This window comes from Hydra vulgaris, chromosome 01 (assembly GCF_038396675.1).
Source record: "Hydra vulgaris chromosome 01, alternate assembly HydraT2T_AEP".
Lineage (NCBI taxonomy): Eukaryota > Metazoa > Cnidaria > Hydrozoa > Anthoathecata > Hydridae > Hydra > Hydra vulgaris.
The window spans coordinates 42,807,032-42,833,163 of NC_088920.1; the positions used below are offsets into that span (position 1 = coordinate 42,807,032).

Sequence of the window (26,132 nt, forward strand, 5' to 3'; positions counted from 1 at the left end):
TTACAGCCATTAATCCAACCGTGTTTGTATCTAAATTAGAAAGTTCAGCATTAAACACGCCATTTTTCTATTAAATAAAAAAGTGGGAAAATATTGTTAAAATAAATTAAAATTTTGAGTTTTGCTCAGCACTGGCCTACTGTTATTGCAGAGTTTGTTTTTTATCTTGGTAGCTTTAACTAAATTTTTACTTTTTTTACTTATAAAATCAATTCGATTGAACTCCAAATAAAATCATCAGTTCACGATTTATTTTTACAATTATTTAAACAGGTGATGCCAATTCAGAAAAATAAATATTTTATGAGACTGTTTTTCCATTGGGTCTTGCTTATAATAGTTAAAAGTGTATAAATAAATAAATTCAATTATTAAGATTGCTAAAATATTTTAATAGATAATACAATAAACAAGTTTAAAAAAAAAAACAGTTTATAAGAATTAGAAATACAAAACTCTAATATAAACATACGCTTATACTTTACATATATAAGTATTTCATACCAAACAGTTATAACAGCAGTGGCTACACCACTGCAGAGTATTACGGTAAATAGTAGCAAATTGGCCGTCAAAAAAATAAAATATTTTTACAAAATACGGATGTTTGATAATTGCTTTGTTACTTTATTTGCAGCTCTTATCAAAATATTATTTTGTTTGCAAGGTAAATTATTTTTGCCGGTACATAGCTTTATAGGTTTTTCAAGAAGTTTCTTCAAAAACTGGACTTACGCAAAAATGGCGACTAAAAAGGTTCGATTGATTTTTTTATTAACCTACCGCAATTAAACATTTTCACTTTACAGGTAATGTTAAAAAAAAAATAACAGAAATAAAAAGCAAACTACCAACAAACTTAAAGCGCTTTCGGGGAGGAGTCATTATTTATCATCAAAACAATCATATTTTTTTGAGAAAGAATTATAGAATAATAAGTAATAAAAAAATTAAGCATGCTAGCAACATAGTTTTATAAATGTTTTGCTATCTTAAAATTTAAACGAGAAAAAATAAATAAATAAAAAATGCAATTAAACTTCCCCATCAAGGAAGTATAATTTGTTGTAAAATAGTTTTATGAATGAATTTATGAAATATTCAGGCATGTTCAGACATATTGATAGCAAAAGGGAACTTCCAAGCTGTTTTAAATTTTTGACCGGGGGAATAATGGTTATGTTAGGATGTTTTAAACAAAATAAAATTAAAATTTTCAAATTTAAAAAACTTCAACAAGTATATCTTTTTTTTGTTTTTGTTTTAATTTATAAAAAAAAATGTATATAGTATACATTAAAGTTGAAATACTGTTTTTTATCTATTGATATCTTTATACGGTATTTTTATAGTGCAAATTTAGCAAAAAATTTATTTACATCAAAAAAAATTTTTATATAAATTTTTAACCAATCAAATTAATGAAACTTACTTTAAATTTAACCAATCGTTTTGATTAAAGTACGAGTTTATGTTCACTGAGTTTGCTCATTCATAAATTTCGTCACTTGGGAAACTCCAAACGCGAAGCAATATGGGTGTTCTTGCCAGAGATGTGAACTCTCACTGCAACATAAACATTTATTTTTAAATATTTTGGTAAAAGATAACGTTTTTTATGCTCTTTATTCTCTTTACTTCTCTAATGATATAATTTAATTATGGTAGTTATTTTTGTTTTAAGAGCTATTTTATTTTACAGTATATAAATAATGTTGTCCTTTGGGGAGTTTATACCAACAACTTATTCCAATTTGTTGTACCATACGGAGTTATTTCAAAAGTCACAATCAATGAAGTTTTCAACTCAGAATACGACGTTTGAAAAAAAAAAAATAATACCCGGGAATCTGAAAAAAGAAAATAAATATAAACTTTGTTTCAATGAAATACTTGGAAAACAGGGCAATCTATATATACCTGGTGTAGTTACTAATTTAAATGATTATGGAGAAGTAAAAGTAGTTTTCGATAATGACGATTCAATCCCATATATTTTTGACTTAACTAATGGCAATGATGATGTAATTATTAATATTGCTCCTCATCGAAATGCAGTTAAAGTAGGATCTATTGTATGTACTCGTATAGATAAGGAAGATATATTTGTTAAATCAGAAGTGCTTGAAATTAAAGATAGACCACTAAAATATAAAGTAAAACTATTTATTAATAATGATGACAACCATATTAAATGGGTAACACGAACTGATATACGCTGTTTAAATACTCCTATAGAAAAACATAAGACAAATTATGATAATGAAGAGACTGACTCTGCTGTTTCAGAGATGGAGACAGACTTAGAAGTTGATGAAGTTTTTACTACTTCAAATCAGGTGTCTGTGGTGCAATCTTCTTCTAGTTGTTGTTCAACACCACAAAGTAATGGCTCTAAATCTAGTAGAGCTCCTACACCTTCTGTTTATAAAAAAGGAGAAATTGTTGTAGCACAAGATGGTTTTCGTAAAAAGTTTAATGGAAAACAATGGAGACGACTCTGTTCATTTGCAAACTGTGATAAAGAATCTCAGAAAAAAGGATTTTGCTCTCGCCATTTATCATCACAATATGACTTTAAAAAAGCACGAGTTTCAAATTCAACTCCTGATAATTTAAGTAGTCACAGTGTAACTCCATCTTCTGATTACCATCGGTTAGATGAATCAGATTTTGATGCTGCATCATCACTTATTTCCTTAAGTCGTTGTGCTACACCATTTTCTGAACCATCAACTCCATTAAACAAATCACCAGGAAAATCTGTCTCACCTAATAGAGTGTTGTGTAGTAGTCCACTTCAGCATATTGTGTTTATTCCATCTACTTATGCACAAAGTACACCAAAGTTATCTCCCACTGACTCTGGTATTTCATTGCTACATGAAGGAAATTCATCAATAAATTTAACACCAAAAAATAATTTAAATAATAATCATTTAATCTTAAAAAATGTTCACAAGTTACAAACAGTTGAAACATTTTCTCCAATACATCCATCAGCATCTTTAGGTTTAAATTCACTTTCTCCTGTTGCTGTTCAAGCATTAAAGCCATTTTGTTGTATACCTTCATCAGTTAGTTCTATGCCCAACTCTATGGTTAATCCTATACCTCTAGGATCAAATATGAGTGTTTTTACCAAACCTTTATTTTCTAACGAGACAACTAAGTGTGGCATAAATATAGAACAGCAAAATATTAAGAGCCCTAGCTCAAAGTGGAATTCAAGAGGTAATCAAAAAAAGGTTAGCAGCTTTTTCCTAAATTTTAAAATCAACTTTTATATATGTGTGTGTGTGTGTGTGTGTGTGTGTGTGTGTGTGTGTGTGTGTGTGTGTGTGTGTATATCTGTGTGTGTGTATATACACTACCATCCATAATTATTTGAATGATCACACTTTTTAATATAAGGTATCAAAGTTTTACTTACATCAGAAGAAAAACTGGAAACAAAATCTAGCTGTGTTATATTTTATCTTTCTATTAATTACGTGTACTTTAAAATTAATAGAAAATGCTGTTAGATTAGTTTATAATTTACTTGCCTATTTATTCAACCTTAGTAACAATAACCACTTTACATATTCTTAAGGCATTCAACTCAACATCTTATCCAATTTGTCAAAGTAAATTTTATACCACTCACTAATAAGTTTTATTACACATCTTTTGCATCATTTAGCTTTAGATTTTGATGTAACTTTTAATTCATCTAATAAAAGTCCAATAGGAGAGAGATCTGGTGATACGCGAGGCAAAATCATTTTATTCAATATTTGATTATTCGCTAATACATTCAAACAACAATGTTTGTAGAATATGTTTTGGACTTTTGGAAGCTATGGGACATTTTCTTCTAAAAGAATGAATAGCTTCCCATTAACCCAACTTTCCAAAGGTACAGTATGTTGCGGCATTCTGACTTAAGTAGTCCTACACCTTATATACACTAGATTCACCATGTTTTACAGTCAATAATACACACTGATTTATCATACCTTCAACAACTTTTTTTCAGACAAATAACCTCTTAAAACCAAAGATTTTTTATTATTGTTATGATTTTTATCAAAGTATTTTAATCAAAATACCATTTTTATCAAAATATTATTAAATTATCTATTAATACAAGAATAAACATTAAAAAATTATTAAATTAAAGCAATTTTTAAAAAAAGTTAATGTCATTTGAATAATTGTAGACATAAGTGTATATGTATGTATACACTTATGTCTACAATTACACAGTCTTCTCCATTTGAAGTTTAATTGCAGCGCACTTAAACTTCAAATGGAGAAGACTGTGTAACAAAGCGCTGGCAGGATGGTCATTTTTAAGTTAGCCAGCCTATGCGATTTAAAAAAATTTATTCTGCTATTTAATTTAAAATAAAAATAGCAAAAAGAATGCTTTGAATAAATACTAGATAAAATAATTTCAAAAAAACTAGCAAAATAAAGCCATTTTTCATAAAAATTGAACAAATGAACCATAAAGTTTTATTGCATTTTAAATTTTTTTTTTTTTGGCAAGCGCTTTTTTATGCGCTCACCATAGTTTTTGCTGGTGTGTGGGCAAGCGCAAAAAGACTTAAGCGTGAAAGCGCTGGCTAAATGGAGAAGACTGCATATGTATTGCCTTTGGAATTAGGAAAAACTGTTTTAGGTCAGCATCAGGTCAACCTAAAACTGTTTTAGGTCAGCATCAGGTCGACCTAAAACTGTTTCAAGTCAGCATCAGGTTGGCACAAAATTTTAAATCGAGGTTTGACAAATTAATAGTTGTGCAAACTTTTAGCATAAAGTTGACAGAAAAAAATCTGCCTATTTCACAGACTTTTCTTTCAAACCTCTTGTTTGCTTAAAAATTTGAAAAACAAAGGTTTTGCCGATTTTATTTTAATTAATAAAACTTTTTTTGTTTGTTTGTTTGTTTTACTTTTAAAATTTCCAAACTAAAAAATTCAACAATAGATTAAAATTTATTTTATCAAGTTTAATTTCAGTTACTTTTTTATGTTTGTTTTACATTCAACTATTTGGTTTATTTATTTAAAGCTTGAACTCAATAAATTTTTTTTATCACTTTATGAAAGTGCTAATATACAAAGTGTACTTACAACTGTATGAATGTGGAGTTGTTAGTCCTTGGCTTTGCCTTAAGGCCAAAAATTGAGACCTCGACCTTGAAACTGTTGGCCTTGGTCTTGGCCTTCAAAATTTGGCCTTGGCCTTAAAAAATATATATATTTTTTCTTATTGATTTTGTTAAATTCTGCCCATAACCTTGATCTATATTTACAAAATGTGGTTTTATTGTCACAGCACTTGCTACTTACAGTTTTGTTAATAATTGGCCTTAATGTAAGGCAAAAATTTAAGTCTTTGGTCTTGAAAATGTTTGCATAGACCTTGGCCTTGAAACTCTTAATCTTAGCCTTGACCTTAACACTCTTGGTCTTGGCCTTGGTCTTGCTACTTTTGGCCTTGTTAACAACTCTGTAAAAATGCATGACTGTATTCAGAAATTCAGCCATAAACAATTGCCAGTAAAAAAAAAAAAACACTTAGTTTTGAGAAAGCAAACATAAGATGATAGTATTGTGTTATGAATATTTAAGAAAATAAATGTGTAAATTTAAATAAGTACTAGTTTTTTAAAATAAGAAAACTATATTTTTCGATTTAAAGATATTTTATAAATATTTTAAAAAGATAATGACTTAAAAATCGATTTAATTTAATTGTTTTAAAAGTTAAAACAATTAAATTAAATCGATTATCTTATAGCCTGCTGTTACAAGGGAGTGTTGCTACATCAACTATCTTATAGCCTGCTGCTACAAGGAAGTGCCACTATACCGACTATACCGGGTTTGTTTTAAACAAGCAATCTATTATTAAAAAAAAAAAAAAAACTTTTTTCAAGTTTCTTCCATAAACTGTAGTTTTAAAAAGAAAGCTAATAAACCAGATCAGAAAAAGTTTAAAATCTTATATAAAGTTTTTTTTTTAATGATAGATTGGTTGCTCAAACCAAACCCTCAGTTGATATAGCAGCACTTTTTTGTAACTTCTTTGAGCGCGCGTTTTAAGAAATAAAGTGCAAAAAATCCATTAGAAAATTACGTTTTTAGGTATGAATTGCTTGTGATATATATCCTTAAGGAACTGGCGTTACCTCGTTGATAGTTTGCAGAAAATCAATTTTTTTTTTTTCGATTATGCAATAAAATGCAATAAAAAATTGCATCTAATTATACTTTATTTTTTATAAAAATACCTAACTAAATATCCCATTCAAAACTAAGCGGCTCTGATTTCTTATTGAAATATTGAAATTAGTTCAGTTACAGTAATGCCAGTGCCTAATATTCTTTGGAATTGGGATTGGCATTCAGCCCTAAATGCCAAAAGTGTCGTAGAATTACATTTCTATTGGCCTCATTTCTATGTTGTTATGGTGAAAACTTTGTGTTTAACTGACCCTTAAACAAGTCATTTATATTAAAAAACAGTGAAAAACTTAATTATAATAAACTAATAAAAACCTAACGAAAAATTTATTTTTAACTTTTTTAACCTAACTAACAATACAGTATATAATATAATACAGTATGCAATATAGTGCTTAATATAGTGCTCAATATTTTTAATAGAACAGTGCAACAATAAATTAGTAGAAACAATTTATCAATTTTTACCTAACTGATTTTTAACTTATCAGTTTTGCCAATAAAGACACTAAATAACACATAAGTTTTAATTTATATTTTGTTAAAGTTTAATGTTATTGTTTGGTGTTTTTATTAGCATTTTAATTTTTTTATTATAATATTTGTGTCATTTTTTAGGCTGATAGTTTTATTTATTGTAAATTTTTGTTTGTGTATATTTTTTATTTCATAATATAAAATTTTATTTATAAATACATTTTTCTTACTATAAAGTCATATTTTGTAATTAAAGATCATGCTTTGCGATTAATTTAATCTTTAAACTTTTCTACTAAAAAATAGTTTTAATCTGAACAAATATTTCAAACTCATGCAGTTTTAAGCTTTATATATCATTTAAAGCATTTTGGCAGAAAATAAAAAGTCCATTTCATTCAGTCCATTTATAAATTGTAACAAAAAATTTTAAAAAATTCAAATTTTTTAAAATTTTATATCGTTATTAAAATTGATTTTATCTTTATATGTTTCTTAAATAAAAATTGAAGCAACATTTCATAACTTTTAAATTAGCTTAGCAGGGGCCATTCTAGGAAAAAAATTTGGGCAGCTGTACCCCCCCCCCCCTCCTGCATTTTTTTGCAAAAAAAACAAAATTTGTTGTAAAAAAAAATATCCTCAAATTTTAATTTGGCCAAATATGTTTGGCGCTGTCAAAAACAATCTAGAATAGCCCCTGCTTAGATATTTGATAACACCAATAAATAAATATTTTAATTGATAATTAGAATAAATAAAGTTACAAAAAGTTCAAATACAACACTTAAGTTTATACTGAATGAAGTAGTAAAAATGAGAATTTTGTAGGCAATCCTTCTAAATAGGATAATAGTTGCACTTTTAAGCTTGTGCACAAGTTTTTGATAAACAGTAGTAAAATATTACTTATTGCAAATCTAATTATCATTAAGCAACTTTTAATCTTTTTTTAACTATTAAATTATTCTATAAGCGGTAAGATAAAAAAAGTAATTAATTTTACAAAAAACCACATAAGCTTTTTATGACAATTATGTAAAAAAGTTTGAATGATAACTATGTTAGATGTAAGCGCTATTTACTAATGAAAAAAACTCAAATGAAATTAAAAACTACAAAAACTCAATCTCTATTAAGCTAATTATTTTATCGAATAGAAAACAAAATTGTTTAAAGTTAACGACAATTTTTTTATTTTATGCAAAGTTATTAATCGGAATGTTAAAAAAAAAACCATAAAAGAAATATATAAAATAAAAATTTTCATTTATCATCTTGAAAGCACAAGAATATCTATGCAATTTCTATTTAATAATAAATAATTTATGATTAATATTTTTTTTATTGTAATGATCGATTTTTTCACTTGAAAAACACTAATACTTTAAGCTTGAAGCAAAGATCATTATAATGTAATTTAATTCTGTTTAATATTGCTAGAAACCATTGTAAAAAGGTTTTATCAAATGCCAAAACCCACTACTCTCAGGTCACAAAATCTCATATTTCATCTCAAAAATTAGGCTCTCGTGACTTCTGGAGAATCTTTAACAGTATCTATAACAAGGACAAATCTGTTATTCCACCTCTCTTGTATGGTTCAGATTTTGTTACCTCACCTAAAGACAAAGCTGAGTTGTTTGCTAAAAACTTTTTATTAATATCATCTCTTGATTCCACTAACCACATCATACCTTATTATTTCCAGCCTGTTGGAAAGTGGCATCTGTTATCCCTCTTTTTAAAAATTCTAAAGAGCAATTTGACTTGTTTAGCTACCATCCCATTAGTCTACTTCCTATCATAAGCAAGGTTTTAGAGTCTTTAATTAACATACACTTTATCTCTCATCTTGAAACTTACTTTCTAATCATTTTTATGGATTTTGATCTTCTTATTCTACTGCTGATTTGTTAACAATAATGACTGATATGTTTTACCTTGTATTAGATAGATGTGGAGAGGCTAAGGATATCGCTCACAATATTTCTAAAGCTTTTGATAAAGTTTGGCATGCTGATCTTCTCCATAAGCTCTCTTCTTGCAGTTTATCAGATAGCATTTTAAAGAGTATTGAACCCATCTTTACCAAACATAACATAAAATTGTCCTCAATGGGCAGCACTCTTCATTTCCTGTAACTGTAGGGGTTCCTTAAAGTTCTACTCTTAGCCTTATAATTTTTTTAATTCACATCTAAGGTGGCATTGTTTGCTGATGGTAGTACCATTTATTCTTATCTTGATAAGAAGCCAATACTTTCTGATTGTTTTTGAGGGGATGTTTGATCTTGAAAAGGATCTTGTATGGAACACTGTTGCTATATCTGAAGTGGATCCTGGAATGATGCCTTTTCTCTTTTGACAAAGTTCAAAAACTTGCAGCCAACTTTCAACCATTGTGAATTTGTCATAATGTTGCTTCTCTTTCTCTTTTCTATAAATACTATAATAAGTGCTACTCTAAAGGGTTAGCCTCTTTTGTGCCATCTACTAAAATTCGTTCTCATGTTACTTGTCATTCAATTAAGTTTCATCTTTTTACTGTGACTGTTCCTAAGTGCTCCAAAAATTCTCATTCGTCTAGTTTTTTTCAGTTCTTTGGAATTTGCTCCCTTCATCTTGTTTTCCTGATTCATATAGTTTGCTATATTTTAAGTTCTCTGTTAATTGTTATCTTAATTTATCTTTATTCTAAACTTTATCTTTTTTTTTCTGGTAACTCTAAAAATGGTTGCTTGCAGCCTTGTTGGAAGTGAAGATGCATAAAATGGATAGGATGCCATAACATAATTTTTTTTTCTGAGTTTGAAATGAAATTGTCTTCTGAGTTTGAAATAAAAATAAATAAAGATTTTATTGTATTATGAGCTGTTAAAGGTTATTGTTGTCTCAAGTTTAAAATGGGAATGTTTAGTGCGAGTAAACTATTTTTTACATGCATGTATTTTTTATAGCGTTTGTGCATATATTTTTTATAGCTTAAAGATCATTTTCTAATTTTTTTATAGCTTATTCATATTGAAAAAGATCATGTTAGAAGACCGATGAATGCCTTTATGATATTTAGTAAAAAACACAGAAAAGATGTGCATAAAAGAAACCCAAATCAGGATAACAGAACTGTATCCAAAATCCTTGGTGAAATGTGGTACAATAGTAGCCAAGATGAACAACTTAAATACAAAAGATTAGCTGATGATGTAATATTTTTTTATATAAAGATTGATCGACACTTTTTGATATTTTTATGATTAATTTGTATATTATGTGTGTAGTTTTTTAATAATGAAAATAGTAAAGAGTTTTACATTTGTATTTTAATAATGAAATTTGTTGAAAATTTTATATATAAAGTGTTCAAGCTTATTGGTTTATTGTGAAAAATGCTAATAAGACTTTTTATTATTTTTTGACTCTTTGCCATTCTTAATTATTGAATCGCCTATAAGAAGTTTTATTGGCTGCTTTGTATTGTGACTAGTGATGGTTGTTAAATATACAAATTGCTAAATTCTCCTGTTAACAGACATGTAGATAAAAGTTATAATTTAAAAGATCTTTAATTATTATAGAATACAAAAACTTATTACATAAACAAAATGTCAGATATCTACAAATCTTCAATAGATCTTGAAAGTTTTTGATCTTAAGAATCGATGTCAGTTTCAATACCTTAATTGGTTTGACACAGCTCAAAATCCTTGTGAATAATGTTTTACTTGTGAACTTTATGTTACTTTATGTTTTACAAAATATTTTTAGCTAGAGCACTGACATTGTGTCACTTTTTATTTCCCCAGTGTACATTTTTCCATATCAAACTAATAGTGTTTTGTAGATTATTTTTTTAATTTTTTTTTATCAGGTAAAAAATGCTCATTACAAAAACAATCCTGATTGGAAATGGACAACTAAAGACAAATTAAAAAAAAAAGAAAATAGTGAACAAACAAGTAAGAATACTTTTTTATTTATCTTAAAAAAGATTTTGCTTTCTAATTTATTATACTTATCAACTTAAACTATTGCAAAAGTGATCTTAATTGTTTTCTCTGTTTTTGCCATAATTTTTTCTTCAAACATTATTTAGTCAATTAGTTTAGGCATTGTAAAATGAGTTCTTGATCTACTTGGTTTTTTGAAATTTTGCTTGAAATATGTAAAATAAGAATATAATGGTAGCAAAATTTTTTAAATTTGAATCAGCTAGTTTTGCGCAAAAAGCATTTAAATTATTCAATACAAAACTTTCTAGGAAAAAAAAGTTTAAAGGAAACTGAAGAAATAGTTTTACTTAGCATTGTGAATGATCAGAAATTGTACATTAAAATATCTATCTGGTCCATGCAATAGAGAAGGCATGAAGGATTCTTTTTAAATATTTTCCAAAATTATCTTGTTATGTTTAACTTGATGAAATAAATTCTTATAGTTTTTCTTGACTTTTATCTGATTTCCAAGGAAAAAGAGATTTATTCTTGGATAAATAATTTTGGTAAGAAATTTGATTACTTTGAAAAATTATGCAGAAGAATTGAAACTACATACAAGTAATAATTACAATAAAGTGTAATTTAATAATTAAATTTTTACACCAACTTAAAAACATCAATTCAAAGATCAATACAAACAAAATCCTAGAAAGAATCGTATGATAGAAGGTTTAGCGCCTGGTCAGAACCAGGTACTGAATAATACAAAAATTAAAGAAGATCAAAGTAGTTTTAAAACTAATGTTGCTAATAAACTCAAAAGTTTGTGTATTTTTAATAAAAAAAAGGTTATATTTGAAGAGCTCATTTTCAAAACGCTGTAAATCCATTTTTTGGGTTTTTAGTAAATCAAACTTTTCTCCTGCATAAAGAAATTAAGTATTTTGGAATAAGTTATTATTGATTCAGTTAAACGTGTACTTTATTAATAAGACTATAATGTCTACTGAAATCGAGCGGTATGAAATCGATGTATATTTTCAGTGGTTATTTTTGTTTTGTTTCAAAACGCTGTATATCCAAGTATTATTTATTAACAAAACGCTTTATATCCATTTCATTAATAAAATATATCTATTAATGAAACATAATATTATTTTATTATGCATTCTAAGATCTACCTTAAAATTTTGTTCTCCTTTAATATAAATCAGCAACTTTTTTTAAACAACTCACAAGTGCAACTATAAAAATATATAAGGTGTTAATGAGTATTTTATCTTGTATTCAATAACGTTAATAAAAAAAAAAAAATAATAAATCATGTTATGCTGGAAATTTTTTTAAATATTTGTATCTTAAATTAAACATGTTTACAAAGTTCACAGCTAAAAAACATTTAAATCAAATTATGAACTATCTTCTTCACTAAGGCTAGCATTATCTTCAGTGGCATTACAGAGTAGTGTTTTATACATACTAAGTATTCTGCCTTCTGCTCCTACAAGACCGAGAAGACGAAAAACATCGTCTTTCTTAGCAAGTTTAACACAGTTATTTAATTCCAAACGTTGCGGTTTAAATGTCTCCCATTTCTTCTGTTTTTTAAGGATACTGTGTGATTTTGGCTCAGAATGGTAACTAAATGCAACTACTTCGAGCTTGTCTGAATTTATAATCAGCTTCACTGATTTTAAATGTTTTTTTGCTCATGACATACTTTTTGACTTCTGATTTGAAGTCATGCGATGACCAATTCTGCCCGTAAACCATGACTTTTCCATGCCGGCTAAGTATGTTTATGTATTCATTAGGCTCAAAAATTTGGTCTCTTTTTTTAATATCTAGCTGAACTCGACCAAACACTCGATCAGCTGGCAGATATGAGTGACCTTGTTCTGGAAAAGTATGTGTAATCTGCAGTTGATTAAAATATTGTTTTCTTAGAGCTAGAAGCATACATGTCATATTTATGTTTTTGTTCTGGCCATAGCATGCATCAGAAAACAATCGAAGTGACAAGGCTTTGAAACATTTATCTTTTAAAACATTTTTAAGTAGATGTTCTATAGCTGAACAGATCATATTCGAATCTTTCCTATTTTCACACTCCATCCAAGTAAAAAAATATATATCGTTAACAGACTGAGACTTATCACCTTTATGAATAACAACACCAAAGGCATAAAAATAAAGCTGTCTAGAATAGTAGGCTTCTCCGATTGATAATTTTGGTAGTACAAGGTTCTCCATTATGTCAAAACAGATAGTGATCTCATTGGGATGAATATCATTGAGAAGACTATAAAATTTTCTGGCTTTCCTTCGATGAAGAATGAAAAGAGCAGTTTTTAATTTTTTTTGGTTATCAGTAATATTTTGGTTTTTCATAGCCAACTTATATGTTTGACATGTAGAGCATGTATCTGTTGCTGGGTATCCAAAAGCTAAATTGAAATGATTCATAAATACCCCATAATAATAATGGTAGCCTACAGTAGCTACAGTATAAGCATTGTTTTTATCCAAAAAAAGTTCGTACATCCGCTTTACATTTAAATCAGAGGGCAAATATTTACGTCCTGGAGCACCTTTTCTTCCATAATGACTTGCTCTGCAATTAAAAGACTGAATATGGTTTTTAATAACTTCTTTCTTTTCAGAAAAAGCTATTTTCTTCCTATCTCCTCCTCTATTTTCAGGTCTGGTTGTTCCATGTTCATACCAGTGTCTTGCAATTCTTAAAACTCTATCAGGTTTTATGGCTGGAATAAATTAATAAAATATTAACTTTTACTCATTAATTTTTTTTAACAAAATATACATTCTATTTCTGAATTAAAAGTAAAGTAATTTTATACTTACACAATACTGAACAAAATGAAGCTTGGCAAACTCGTACTTTAATTCCCTCGCAGCATAAAAAGTACTCAATACTCATATTTCTTAACTTTATTCGATTATTATATTTCACTCTGACTCTTTTAACACTGATTATACTAAGCATTGACAGTATAGTAGCATCTTGTGATACTTTATTTGCATTACTATAGAATTCTGTATGATGTTTTAGCAAATTATCCTTTGTTATATCTCGAGCCTGAAATAAGTCAATCAATAAATAATTATTTTGCCATAAACACAAATTATACCAAGTAATCTTACATTGTGTATAATAAAACTTTAAACTCATAACTAAATTATAATTTCAACATACGAAGATCATTAAATTAAAAAAACTCACTTTGCAGTAACCTGAAACATGATTACATGATATAGTAGGAATTTTTCCTCCACTTGAATGTCTAACTTATTTTTCTCTCTTGCAGAGCATTGTTTTTTTTTTTCTTTCGTGATTTTAACGTTGACACAACACTTTCATCTAAACCATCCAAATCAGCCATCTTTATTATTATTATTTAAATATGACTATTGCGCTTGCGTGGAGTTAACTTTATATAAGCACGGATTGGTCAAAAAAATATACAACACATTGAAAATAAACTAAAAAAATTATACAGCGTTTTGAAAATAAATAATTTTTAGAGCCTAAATTAAAAAAAAAAAATTAAACCTAATTAATTAGTTACAAACATGACTTAAAAGTATCTAACTTTCTCTTCAAAATTATCCACTTAACGCAGTTTTTTCGAAATTGGCGCTTACCGCGTTTTGAAAATAAGCTCTTCATTTGCATATAATCTATGTGTAGAAAATGCTGCAAAAACTATTAAGATTTAATTTACAAAGTATATAATTTCATACACATTTATAACAGCCATTTTTTGTAAAAGAGTTTTTTTATATTACTACACAACAATAAAGAAAAATTTTGTATTCTAAATATTTGAAAAAAATTATATTTAGAATGCATCTATTCTGTACATAGTTTGATTTTTCTGCATCTATAAACACTCATTATGACCCAATCTTGGTAACCGATTACATATATAAATATTTATTATTTATAACTTAAATAGTTTTAGGTTTTGTGAGTGCTTTATTGAATTATTGAGTATCATATAGTATATCATTGTTATAGTGTAGTATTAAGTGTATTGTGAAGATTTTTTTTTTAATATTACTAGTTTTGAAAAAAATAATAAGGGTGGCTAATTTTTAATGAATTTTATTACTTTGATTAAAAAATGTTTTCAAAAGTAAAATGATTAATGTTAACTCTTTTATGAAGCATTGTTGTTAGTTATTGAATAGAAATTCAACTGAATTTAAAATAGAAAGTTTATTCAACATTTAGCAATTTTGTACAAAACATGGTAACAAAAGGTTCACACAAAATGAGGATAACATTTATAAAATTAAAAGTAAAAAGTTGACATTAGTATGTGAAATCAGATAACGTATGCAACTCGATGTTAAAATATTAAGAAATGTGTTACATATAACATATGCTAGATACCTGTTTATGTTAATAAATGTGTAGATTTTAGTTGAAATAATTTTTATTAAAGTTTAATTATTCTCCCTGATTTCTATAATAATAATAACAGGTCTTAGTGGGAATGGCAAGCTATCGATTGCTTCGCCTGACCATGGTTATAGTTTTTTGTTGTGGCAACTTGCCCACAGCTTTAACTTTTTTAGCGTGCATTTAAAGTATCTAAAAAGCTACAGGCAAGTTGTCGCAACAAAAATCTATAACCGTGGTCAGGTAGAGCGATCAGTAGCTTGCGGTCCCTGCCAAGGCCTTTAATTAAAAAATTAAAATAATGAGACCAAGATGAGCAAAATTTGATAACAATTACTTCCCCCCCACTGCAGCAATTTTTGACAAGTATTACTAATTATTGATAGCACAATTTTCACATTTAAAAAATATTTTTTAGTAGATGTTTCAAAGTGATAGCATATTAGTTATGTTTGTACTATCCAAAAAGTATTATGGTCAAAATTTCTTCTATAATGTTTTCTATATAATAAAATTGTTAAATGTATGTTTTTATGTACAGCCTAATACTTTGCTAATTATATTTTAGTAAATAGAATGTTAGGATTTAAAACAGATTATCCATTCTTTGGGTATTCATACATTCCTTGAGTATACTCTCTGAGGTGCAATTGCCAACAGGACTAGATGTCATGTGGTAAATGCTGCATTTGCAAGAAAATGTGATTAAGCTATATTACATATTATTTCTCAAATAATAGTACAATTAAATATATATTTTAATTTTACCAAGACTTGTAAATGAAAAATCTGTAAAAATCAACTAAATCTGTAAAAATCAACAAAAAGAATGAAGCTGCTTCAATAGCAATGCTAGCCTTAAAAGTTTTGGAAACTGGAAGATACCAACTGTGTCATCAATTACATTCTTAACAAAGAGTTTTTACCTTTTTGAACTGTGACAAGGAAAATATCTTTTATCAAGTTTGGTAACTATAACAATATTCATGTCTGTATGTGGTTCATCATCAAGGAGTCTTCTATCCTTTATGGCATCTCTGGAGCACAAAAGTCATAACAGTCACATCTAATGAGCACAATCACGTTGTCTGCCTGCTGCATTCCATAAGGTAGTAGGACTATGGTATTATATGAGCAGCCAAATGCCACAGCCAAATGCCACCTCCACATACCTGAGAGTCATAGATACAGATACAGAAGAAAAAAAGTATAAAAGCTAATCAAAAAAAGTGTGCATCAGCTCAAAGTTCCTAATCTTAATTTTATTGCAAAAAATATATGTTGATTGATTGGAGTAATTAGCAGTTGACAGAGCCACCACTATGGCTATGTTAACTGCAAATTATTTTTTTACTTCTTCCAGAAGCTTAACAGTGATACTTTGTTAAGCTTCTGGAAAAAGTAAAAAAGTTTTACAGAACTTCTTATCAGTGATAACACTGTTAAGCTTCTGGAAGAATTTTTTACTTCATCTAGAAGTAGAAAATTCTTTCAGAAGCTTAACAATGTTATCACTGATAAGCTTCTGGAAAAAGTAAAAAAGTATTACATTCAATTAACTGATCTTTTGGAAAAGTTATTGTGCCACGCCAAGCTATAGATTGTTGTGTAAAGATAGGGAAAGCAGTTTCTGCATTGATTTATGGTGAGATGAAAAGAGATTTAAGTTACTGTTGTACAAAAAACGTATTTATTACTATTACAGTATTACTTTTAGAAATAATTTTTAACATGGTACTTACAAGGTAATTGTAAAACGCAAATATTTGAAGATTTACACCACTTTAATAGTTATAAAAAAAATTCTTAAATAGGAATTGATGAAAATATTATTGTTATAGAACATTAAATTTAATATTTTTGCAAAAATTTACTCAATATACACCAAAAGATAACCCCTACTAAAAAGCTTTGATAAAAACATTCTATATTTTTTAAAATGGCTCTAAAAATAACAAAAAAAATAACAATATTTTTAATGGAAAAATCAAATTGCGAATGTGAAAATAGCAATTGCAGTTTGTGATTATGATATGCTTAATTTGAGCCCTGAAGTGTTTTTCACTCCACCCTAGTGTTGATGTAATATGTGTAATTTTTATTTTTATAAATAAAAGTTAATATTTATAGTACAAGTTTTTTTTTTTTAATTTTTTTTTTTTAGTAAATAGTGGGTATAATACAACTTTCGACGAAAATATCAGTGAAAAGGTAAAATGATTAATGTTTTAAACTTGTGTTTAATATCGCATTGGTGTAAATCAAGATATTTTCATTTTAAAATAAATTTTATTAGAAAAAAAAAATTTTTAAAGTAAAGCATTGTGAACAATTTAAAAAAATTTTTTATTCTTTTTTGATAAAACATGTTTTAATAGCTAGTCTTCATTAACTTAACTTAAAAAAGGATGTTTACAGAGTAAATGCATTTTTATGCATTTTGCAACTTTTTCTTCAACAAGTTATACATTTGGTAACTTTTTTTTGCCGATCTTTATCCAAACAATTTATTTGTCCCAATTGATAAATCTCAAACTATAAATCAAAATGTATGTATGTATACACATACATACATTTTCATTATACACATACATACATTTCATTCAATTTTCATCTTTTGAAAATGTCTACTGACATCTCCTAAATGTGTTCTATATAATAAAATAATACTGGGTTTGCAAATTAAAATAAAAAAATATTTTCAAGGGTGCCACAAGATCCTTTAACATCAAACAGGCCCCTAATATTATCAAAAAAGTTTTTCAAAAGAATGTCATGTTGGGTCTTAAATAAAGGAAAATTATATAAAAATTATATAGATAATTACTATTTTATAAAAAACATTGAGAAAAAAAAATTATAGTTTAAAAAAATCTTGTTGAATTTTTGTTTTAAGTTAAAAAATATCATTTTCTATTTACTAAAATCTAAAATAATAATTTGTTTATAAAATGATTCATATTTTTGAAATTAAAAGAAAAAATTATGTGGTGCTAAAAACATCTTTTTTGAAAATTTCAAAAAAGTTGATTTTAGCACCACGTAATTTGAACCACAAAAAAAATTTCTTTTTAGGGTTTTAAAAACCAAAGTTATTTGTATGTTCAGTTAAGTCTTGTGTGGCCATTTTTTTATTGTCTGTAAGCATGTGAAATAGTTTGTATGTCTTATGATTTCTGTTATGTATTGCATTCCTAACTTATAATCAGGCAGGGTATGATGTTTAGGCATGGTAGTTTGCATGTCTTATGATTTCTGGATTGCATTGCATTTTTAACTTACTTCAGGCATGGTATGATCGTTTGAAAAATAGACTGCCCTTGTAGAGCTTCCACAGATGGCATCATTAATGATTAGTCGAAGATGTTATTTCTATTTCTAAATAAAGTTAATTTTATGCAAATTATATAGGTTTTTAAGCAGGTGAGGCTCTTTGGTTTTAAAAATTGCATTAACTCGTTGATAATGTCATATTTAAGCTACAAAATTAAAGTTTGGAAAACCGTTCAAAACCACATATAAACCATGGATGTTGTGCACACGGTTTTACACGAACATATGTATTTATATGTATGTGTACAAGTGTGTGTGTATTAGAGTGTTTCAAAAACCAACATTTCTGAAAAAAATATGCTGCCACCCCTTTAATGTGTCCTATATGATAAAAAATACTGGATTTAAAAAATATTTGATTGAAAGATATTTTTAGGGGTCCCTCAAGAACATTTAATGAATTCCTAATATTATACAGAAAAAAAGTTCTTTAAAAGTGATGCAAATCATGGTGCAGCCCTCAGAATTATTGCCAACCTCATTTTTCTTAATTCCGAGGGCTGATGTTGGGTCTCAAATTAGGCAAAATTGTATGAAAATTTCAAGAATGATAATTATATTATAAAAAACTTATTGAATAAAAATTGTCAAAAAAAATTGATAAAAATGCACTTTTTTATTTTTAGTTAACAAACTTCATTTTTATGCTGTAATCTAATAAATTTATTTTTATATAATATAATTTTCATTTTGTTGAAATTTTTATATAATTTTGCTTCATTTGAGACCCAACATGATACACTTTTAAAGAAGTGATGGACTTTTTTTTAATAATATAAGGAACTCGTTAAATGCTCAAGGGTCTTGAGGGACCCCTAAAAATGTTTTTTATTCAAAAATTTTCTAAATCCAGCATTTTTTTTATCATATAGAACACATTAAGGAGGTGGCAACATATATTTTTCAAAAAAATTTCAGAACGTACTGGCATTGTTCATACTATACTATTGACTGTTTACTATACTATGTTTGACTGTTTACTATACTATGTTTACTGTACTATGTTTACTATACTATGCTGTTTACTATACTATACATACTATACTATTGACTACATTGTTCATACTATACTATTGACTGAGAGTTTGTGACTAACTTATAGACTGCATTGGGAAAACAATTCAGAGGCTCTATTATTTTAACTCAAGACCTTTAGTCTCTGGCTGCCATTTTACATAAAGACTTTTTTAAAATCAATAAGTTTCTGTACTCTATATACTTCTGATTTTCTCCCCCATTGAAGTTGCAATGGTTTTAAAGAGAAAAGTAAGAAATAAACAATTATTTTTTGAGCCAGAATTTTTTTTAGAATTTCACACCTGTTAAAGTAATAAACAAAATACATTTCATAACAATTTTCTTTATTAGGTTTTGCTTGTAATTTATTTTGTATGTTTTTATATAAGTATAATTTCCAGAAAAATATTTACTGTATAAGTACGATGACTGTTTTTTTTTTCAGAATAAAAATTGCACACAATTATTGCACTCTCCGACTTTATTTATAATTGTTCTTGCATTGCTTACTTTATTTATATACTATTTTAAAGAAATAAAGGCACAAAGAAGCAAAAGCTTTAATTGAAATCTTTTTTTTTTTTCATATATAATAGTTTTCTAAATATTATGCTTTAGAATTCCTCTAAAGAGTTAATGCAGCTTGATTGTAAAGAAGATTCAAGTATTGCTTTGGATTTTGATCTAAAAGTTCCTTTGTCTCAGTCAACTTCTTTAATTAGAAACTTTTCCATAACCAAAAAGAAATCATTTAGCTTTGATGCTCAAGATATTGAAGAGCATGAACAAGAACGTGCCGCTCTACTGTTAGAAAAGCAACAATCATCTAATCATTTGCTAAGTTTAAATGGAAGCTTCCCTGTTAAAATTACATCTATGGTTTCTCCGTCAATTACTCCTAATAAAGTTTTTCATTCGATATCTGAGCTTATAAAAAAAGATGACTCTTATAAGGATCAATTTTTTCCTGTTGAGGGACAACAGTCTTACATTGTTGACCAGCAGCTTGATCAACATTTAAGTTTAGATAACAGGTTAGATAGTTTTCCTCAAGAAGATCCAGAATCAACTATGGATTTGGATTTAAATATAAATTCAAAAAATATATGTATACCTAGAATTCGTTTTTCTGATTCTCAAATCCATTTGGGTGAAGACTCGCAAGATGTCAAACCTCTTCTTACACCTTTGAGTCCAACAAGAAAATCAATTTTGAAAAAGAAAACTGAAAAGTAAGTAGCTGGCAATAGCATTAAATAATTTTAAAGGTGGATCTGAATTGTTATTTTTAGAAAGTTTTTTATTTTTATTTTTTAAGACTTGAAGAGGTTGATCCTTCTGATCAAATTACAGTTCCAAGCGCATTGATTAATCGGTCAGGAAAAACCATTGTGTCTGAAAATCTCAGTGAAAATGTTAACTGTACAAATTTGAACTTGTCTCAAACATCGAAACGCATTAGTCTAGATAAGAGGCGTAATCTTGTTTTATCATTGTTTGGACAGCATGGTTTTTATCCCCCTGAAAGTGTAACTGTTGCATTTCAGTCAAAATATAAAGACTTTTTTCCAACACGTTGGAGTTTGCAAGTCAAAATAAGAGAAGTGCGTCAAAATATGAAAAGAGCTAGGTGAGCAACATTATGCATATGCAAATATATACATACATGCATTCATAAATATAAACATATATATATATATATATATATATATATATATATATATATATATATATATATGTATGTATGTATGTATGTATGTATGTATGTATGTATATATATATATACACACACACACACTAAAAAAGAGGCTATCCGATAGCTAGCCACCGTTAACAATTTGGAAAATTATCAGCTTCCCATTTATAGCGGCTGCTATTAATGGTCCACTAAGTAACCGATGAGCAAAATTCCAATGAACCACTAAAAAATGCCTATATAGGTCCACTGCAAATCCACTAAAACAATGCTTGCTGGGTATGTATATATGTATGTATATATATATATATATATATATATATATATATATATATCTATCTATATATATATATATATATATATATATATATAGATAGATATAGGGGAGATATGCCTTAAGTGTAACACTTTAGGAATAAATATTTTTTGACCAAATACCAAAGCTTAACTATGAAAACATTTATGATTTGATTAATACACACAGACCCTACTATACTTTTAACCATAATTTGACTTAAGTGATTGCACTGTTATTGGAAATTAATTTGTTTTTGCAGAGCTACCATTTTATTCCAATCAAGGCAACTTTTTTCCTAAATTGGAACACTTTAATTCCTTAGTCAGAACAGGTTATTAAAGGATTAATATTACCCTGACAAATATAATAGGAATAATATTACCCTGACAAACTGAAAGTCTACAAACAAAAAATTGTATTAAAGCTTCAACTGTCATGACATTTTCTTCAACTGTCACGGCGTTCTTTTAATTGATTGATTAAAAAACACTAAATAAAGTATTATTTTTAAGGTTGATGGTTGTTATTAGGTATTTTTAAATTGCACTTCAACTATTTCCTTTGATTTTATTACTGATTAAGTAAGGGAAAAGTTCTAATCAATGAAACTTTGGACTGTTTTGTTATATCACTGCAATCATGCTTGCAGCAATTTATAAGGTAAGTTTATATTGTTATTTTGCATTTTAAATCCTATCGAATTAAACACAAAAATCCATAAAACCTATAGCAGTATAGTTTACCCAGCGCAGTCAATATAGCGTGAACACAAAATTAGATCACCGAAAAAAAATTGACACAAAAAAACTTTAAATATTAGCCAAAAATTCTGAGCAATGTACTTATTACATTCTGAATTTTCATCTAAGGACTTAAATTTGAGTTTAAAGATTTTAGGTAAATTCGTTTTTAACAACTGCTCAGCAATTTTTTCTTTAACATTGTTTCTAAGACTGCAATCAAACTGACGGCTGCTTTCTTCACAAAAAAAAGATAGCTTTGTATTAACATTTTTAATTTTATTTATCATTTCCTCATCTATACACAAATTATTAAAAGTAGCAGAAACAATCTGACTTAATATAAGAAAGTTCAGTTCAGCATAAATAGAACTTTCAGTTCAAAACTTTAGTTCAGCATAAACTGAAACTCCATATGTTGCTGGTTTTAAAAATACTTTCTTTTTCTAAGGTTTGAAATTTAGTGCTTATTTAAGCTTAATTGTCAAAATACAGCATTTAACATAAATTTAGGTTTGTGTTCAATGGCTGGTTTGTATTTAATAAATTTAGCAACTGGCTTCCACTAACTTTGCGTCATGGGAACTATTGGAAAATATTATTGATCCTGATTTTTTTTAAACATTTTCCCAATGTATTGTTTAACAACTTTGAATCTTGTTTAAAAAAAGTTTTGTTAGACCTTTGCTTTCAGCGGTGACTTAAAAAGAAGTTTTAACAGAGGTTGTTCACAGACTCAATATTAATGAAGTAAAAATTTCAAGTTTTACTTCATTAAGATTGATTTTGTGATAAATTAAAAAGACAAAAGTAGAAAAATAAGGAAAAACTTTACTTTAGTAAATCGAAGAAGTTAAAGATAATTAAAGAAAGTCTCAGTTTAGCATAAATCAGGAGAAGTTAAAGAAAAAACAAAAGAAAATTGTTATTTAACTTTGCACATAAATAAAAAAAAGAATTTAAAATGAAGTTATATAAGTAGACAATGCTTTTGTAGTAAAAGAACACTTAGCTATTATTTTTACTATTCCAGACACAGATTTAAAAACAAGCGGAAAGCAATATTTATATAAGTTTTATAATTGGAATTTGTGCTGACAAAACAGCATGTAAAACTGCTTATGATAAGAGTTACATTAACTTTTAGAACTGTTAAGACTTCTTTGTAGGTCACCACTGAAAGCAAACATTAAAACGAAAACATTACAACTTTCTTGAATACTCACAATCTTGTTTATATATCTCTTATTCTCCCCAGCCCTTTTATGTACTCTTTTGCCATGACAATATTTTTAGTTTCATTTTATTTTTTAGCATTTTTTTTTGAATTTTTTTATTACAAGATTTTTACAATTAGGAATTTGTTTTAAAATTTTGCCAAAAAGACTAAAAGCTTGAGTTATCAAGCTTTCCAGATCACAATTTTTAAATATTTTTTTCATTTATTAATAAAAAAGTTTTTTGAATAATTTCTCTTTCAGCTTTCCAGATCACAATTTTTAAATATTTTTTTCATTTATTAATAAAAAAGTTTTTTGAATAATTTCTCTTTCAGCTTTCCAGATCACAATTTTTAAATATTTTTTTCATTTATTAATAAAAAAGTTTTTTGAATAATTTCTCTGAAAATATTTTCTGCATTTAACAGTATTTAAATTGTTTAAATACTGTTTGTTTAAATAAACTTTAACCCTGGGTTATATTTTTATCTACTTTTTATATTTATGTCTTTTTAAATAAGAAATAACAAACTTTTATTATATTGCTGATTTTCATATTTGTATTTTGATGGTTAACTCTTTATAAATATTTAAATACTGAAAACAAAATTTTGTGTTCATACTTTACACTCGTGATCTGCCTCAAGATCTGATTGGTCACATTTGTTATATTTTAAATATCGGTTGAACACAATGAAATTCAGCATCCTTTAATTGTTAATACTTGAAATTTACTTTACAGGTTTTTGTAATTTTTTTGACACAAATAGCTAATTGAATTATTTATTTCAATAATTTTTTTATATTTTTTGTTGGACGCTAAGATAGAAACCAAATATTTTTGTGAGTACTTACATTATCTGCTGGATCTTGCTTTGAGTTACTTTTTTTGAAGCTGCTATCTATTATTTTCTTTTCTTTTTTTCTTTTTTTTTTTGTTATCTCAAGCTTATTTCTTGCTTTTCATTAAAATTCCTTTTATAATTGACCAACGACTTTCAATAACTCGCTGCTCAAGACAATTTGGAGGATTTGCTTCCTTAGGTTTAAATTCAACGCCATTTTTTGTTTGTACCATTCTAGAAACTTTTTGGAGTGGTAATTGTAGCAAAATTAGGTCAAAATGCTTTGAGCATATCATGCTTTTTAATTAATGGCAAGAGGCGTTTCTTTAGGCGTTATACAAATCAGCATTCAAAGTTTTACAAAGAATGTATGGTGTACAATTTAAACCACAAGAGCAGATTGCTTGCCATTTAAGGAACTTGGGAGCAAATTTCTCAGTTTAAATATACTTGAACTTTTTGCAACATCTATTCGACTGTTAAAAATGTTCCTTGACTGACAGTCATAAAAATTCTTTTTTGCAATTGGTTTCAACGTCTTCAATTATACACAAGTTTTCTTGGTTTAAAAGTTTAAAGCTTTTTTATTATAATAGTAGTAATGGTAAAAAAAATGTTGAGTAGTTTTTGAATAATTAACAATTAATTGGTGCTGAATTTCATCGTGTTCATCCGATATGTTTTTTGCTTTTTTACACACACACACACACACTTTAGTTTACTTTATAATTATGTATGCACATTTGAAAAAATATTAGTATTAATTTATTTTATGTTTAGCCCTCTCAAGCACAAGAATCGGTAAAATATAACGACCATTCTTATATAATTTTTGTTTCTATATTTTTTATTTTATAAATATATTAGTTTTATAAAACACAAAACTGTTTTACTGGTGAAATAATATTATGATCGTTAGATTCTTTAGTTTTAATAAGTTCTTATATAAAACTTGTACCGCCAAAATAGATAAACTATTATTTACCTTATTAAATGAAAACAAAAAGAAATTCATCTTTCATCTATAGCGAGTTTTTTATTTTTTTACTTTTTTAAAAATAATGTTGGTGATTGATGTTCAAATCCTTGTAAACGTTCGTTATCAAGAATTTGAACATCGTTAAAAAACTAATACAAGTAGAAAGATTTTTTTATAAATTTTATTATCTTAATGTGAAAATTAATTTAAAAATTGGAGGTACATTTGATATATTATATGCTATATTGTTTACTATATTGTTAAGGTATTTTTCATGTTTTGTTACAAATGTCCGGAAGCGGCGTTTTTTTTTTTTTTTAATGTAAACAGTTTTATTGTATTTTTCTTATTTAAGCCCGTTATATGCGGCAATCTATCCTTTCTATTACGGAAGATATTTGTTATAGTTTTGTTTTAACTACAGATTCCATTCTTTCACTTCTAAATACGAAAATCTTTGAGATTAAACTTAAATCTGTTTAAGTTTTAACTTAGTTTCTTTTTTAATTAAAAAATAGGAAATAAAAAGTAATGTGTATTTTCTGCAATTACGATAAGTTGGTGCGAGTTAAATTATATCGATATATACACAGGTTTAAATTTACAGGACTGTCGTTTTTAAGCTTAATATTCGACTCTTTACACAAATAAAATATTTAAAAGTTGAAAACCCCAAAAATGTTGCAGTCTCCAATTAGCCTGTTATTATATATAGACCTGGGCATACATCGATTTTTCTTATTTATTAAATTATATTTTAATGGAATTTGTTTTAAATAGTTGTTTTTATAAATTTGCTGTAATTTTTTATTTAAGCGTTTAATAGTGATTTATTTGACACTTATTTTAAATTTATATCAACGTTTTTGGAGGTTTTTAAATAAGATGTTAAGTCAAAGAATGAAAATAAATAATAGCTACA

General features: G+C 27.0%; 1 protein-coding gene across 1 annotated transcript; it reads left to right on the forward strand.

Moving 5' to 3' along the window:
- Window positions 1-1,456: 1,456 nt before the first annotated feature.
- On the forward strand, window positions 1,457-26,132 carry LOC100200724 (protein capicua homolog). The gene is made up of 8 exons (XM_065788234.1): window positions 1,457-1,599; window positions 1,703-3,248; window positions 9,730-9,921; window positions 10,587-10,674; window positions 17,247-17,293; window positions 20,051-20,664; window positions 20,751-21,062; window positions 25,012-26,132. The coding sequence occupies exons 2-8, from the start codon at window positions 1,713-1,715 to the stop codon at window positions 25,034-25,036; spliced, it is 2,814 nt and encodes a 937-aa protein (XP_065644306.1). The 5' UTR covers window positions 1,457-1,599; window positions 1,703-1,712; the 3' UTR covers window positions 25,037-26,132.

Coding starts and splice junctions, on each gene's coding strand:
- LOC100200724 (XM_065788234.1), top strand. CDS start 1,713: ATGTTGTCCTTTGGGGAGTTTATACCAACAACTTATTCCAATTTGTTG. Junction 10,675..17,246: donor AGAAAATAGTGAACAAACAA/GTAAGAATACTT, acceptor TTTTTTTTTTAG/TAAATAGTGGGTATAATACA. Junction 17,294..20,050: donor ACGAAAATATCAGTGAAAAG/GTAAAATGATTA, acceptor ATTATGCTTTAG/AATTCCTCTAAAGAGTTAAT.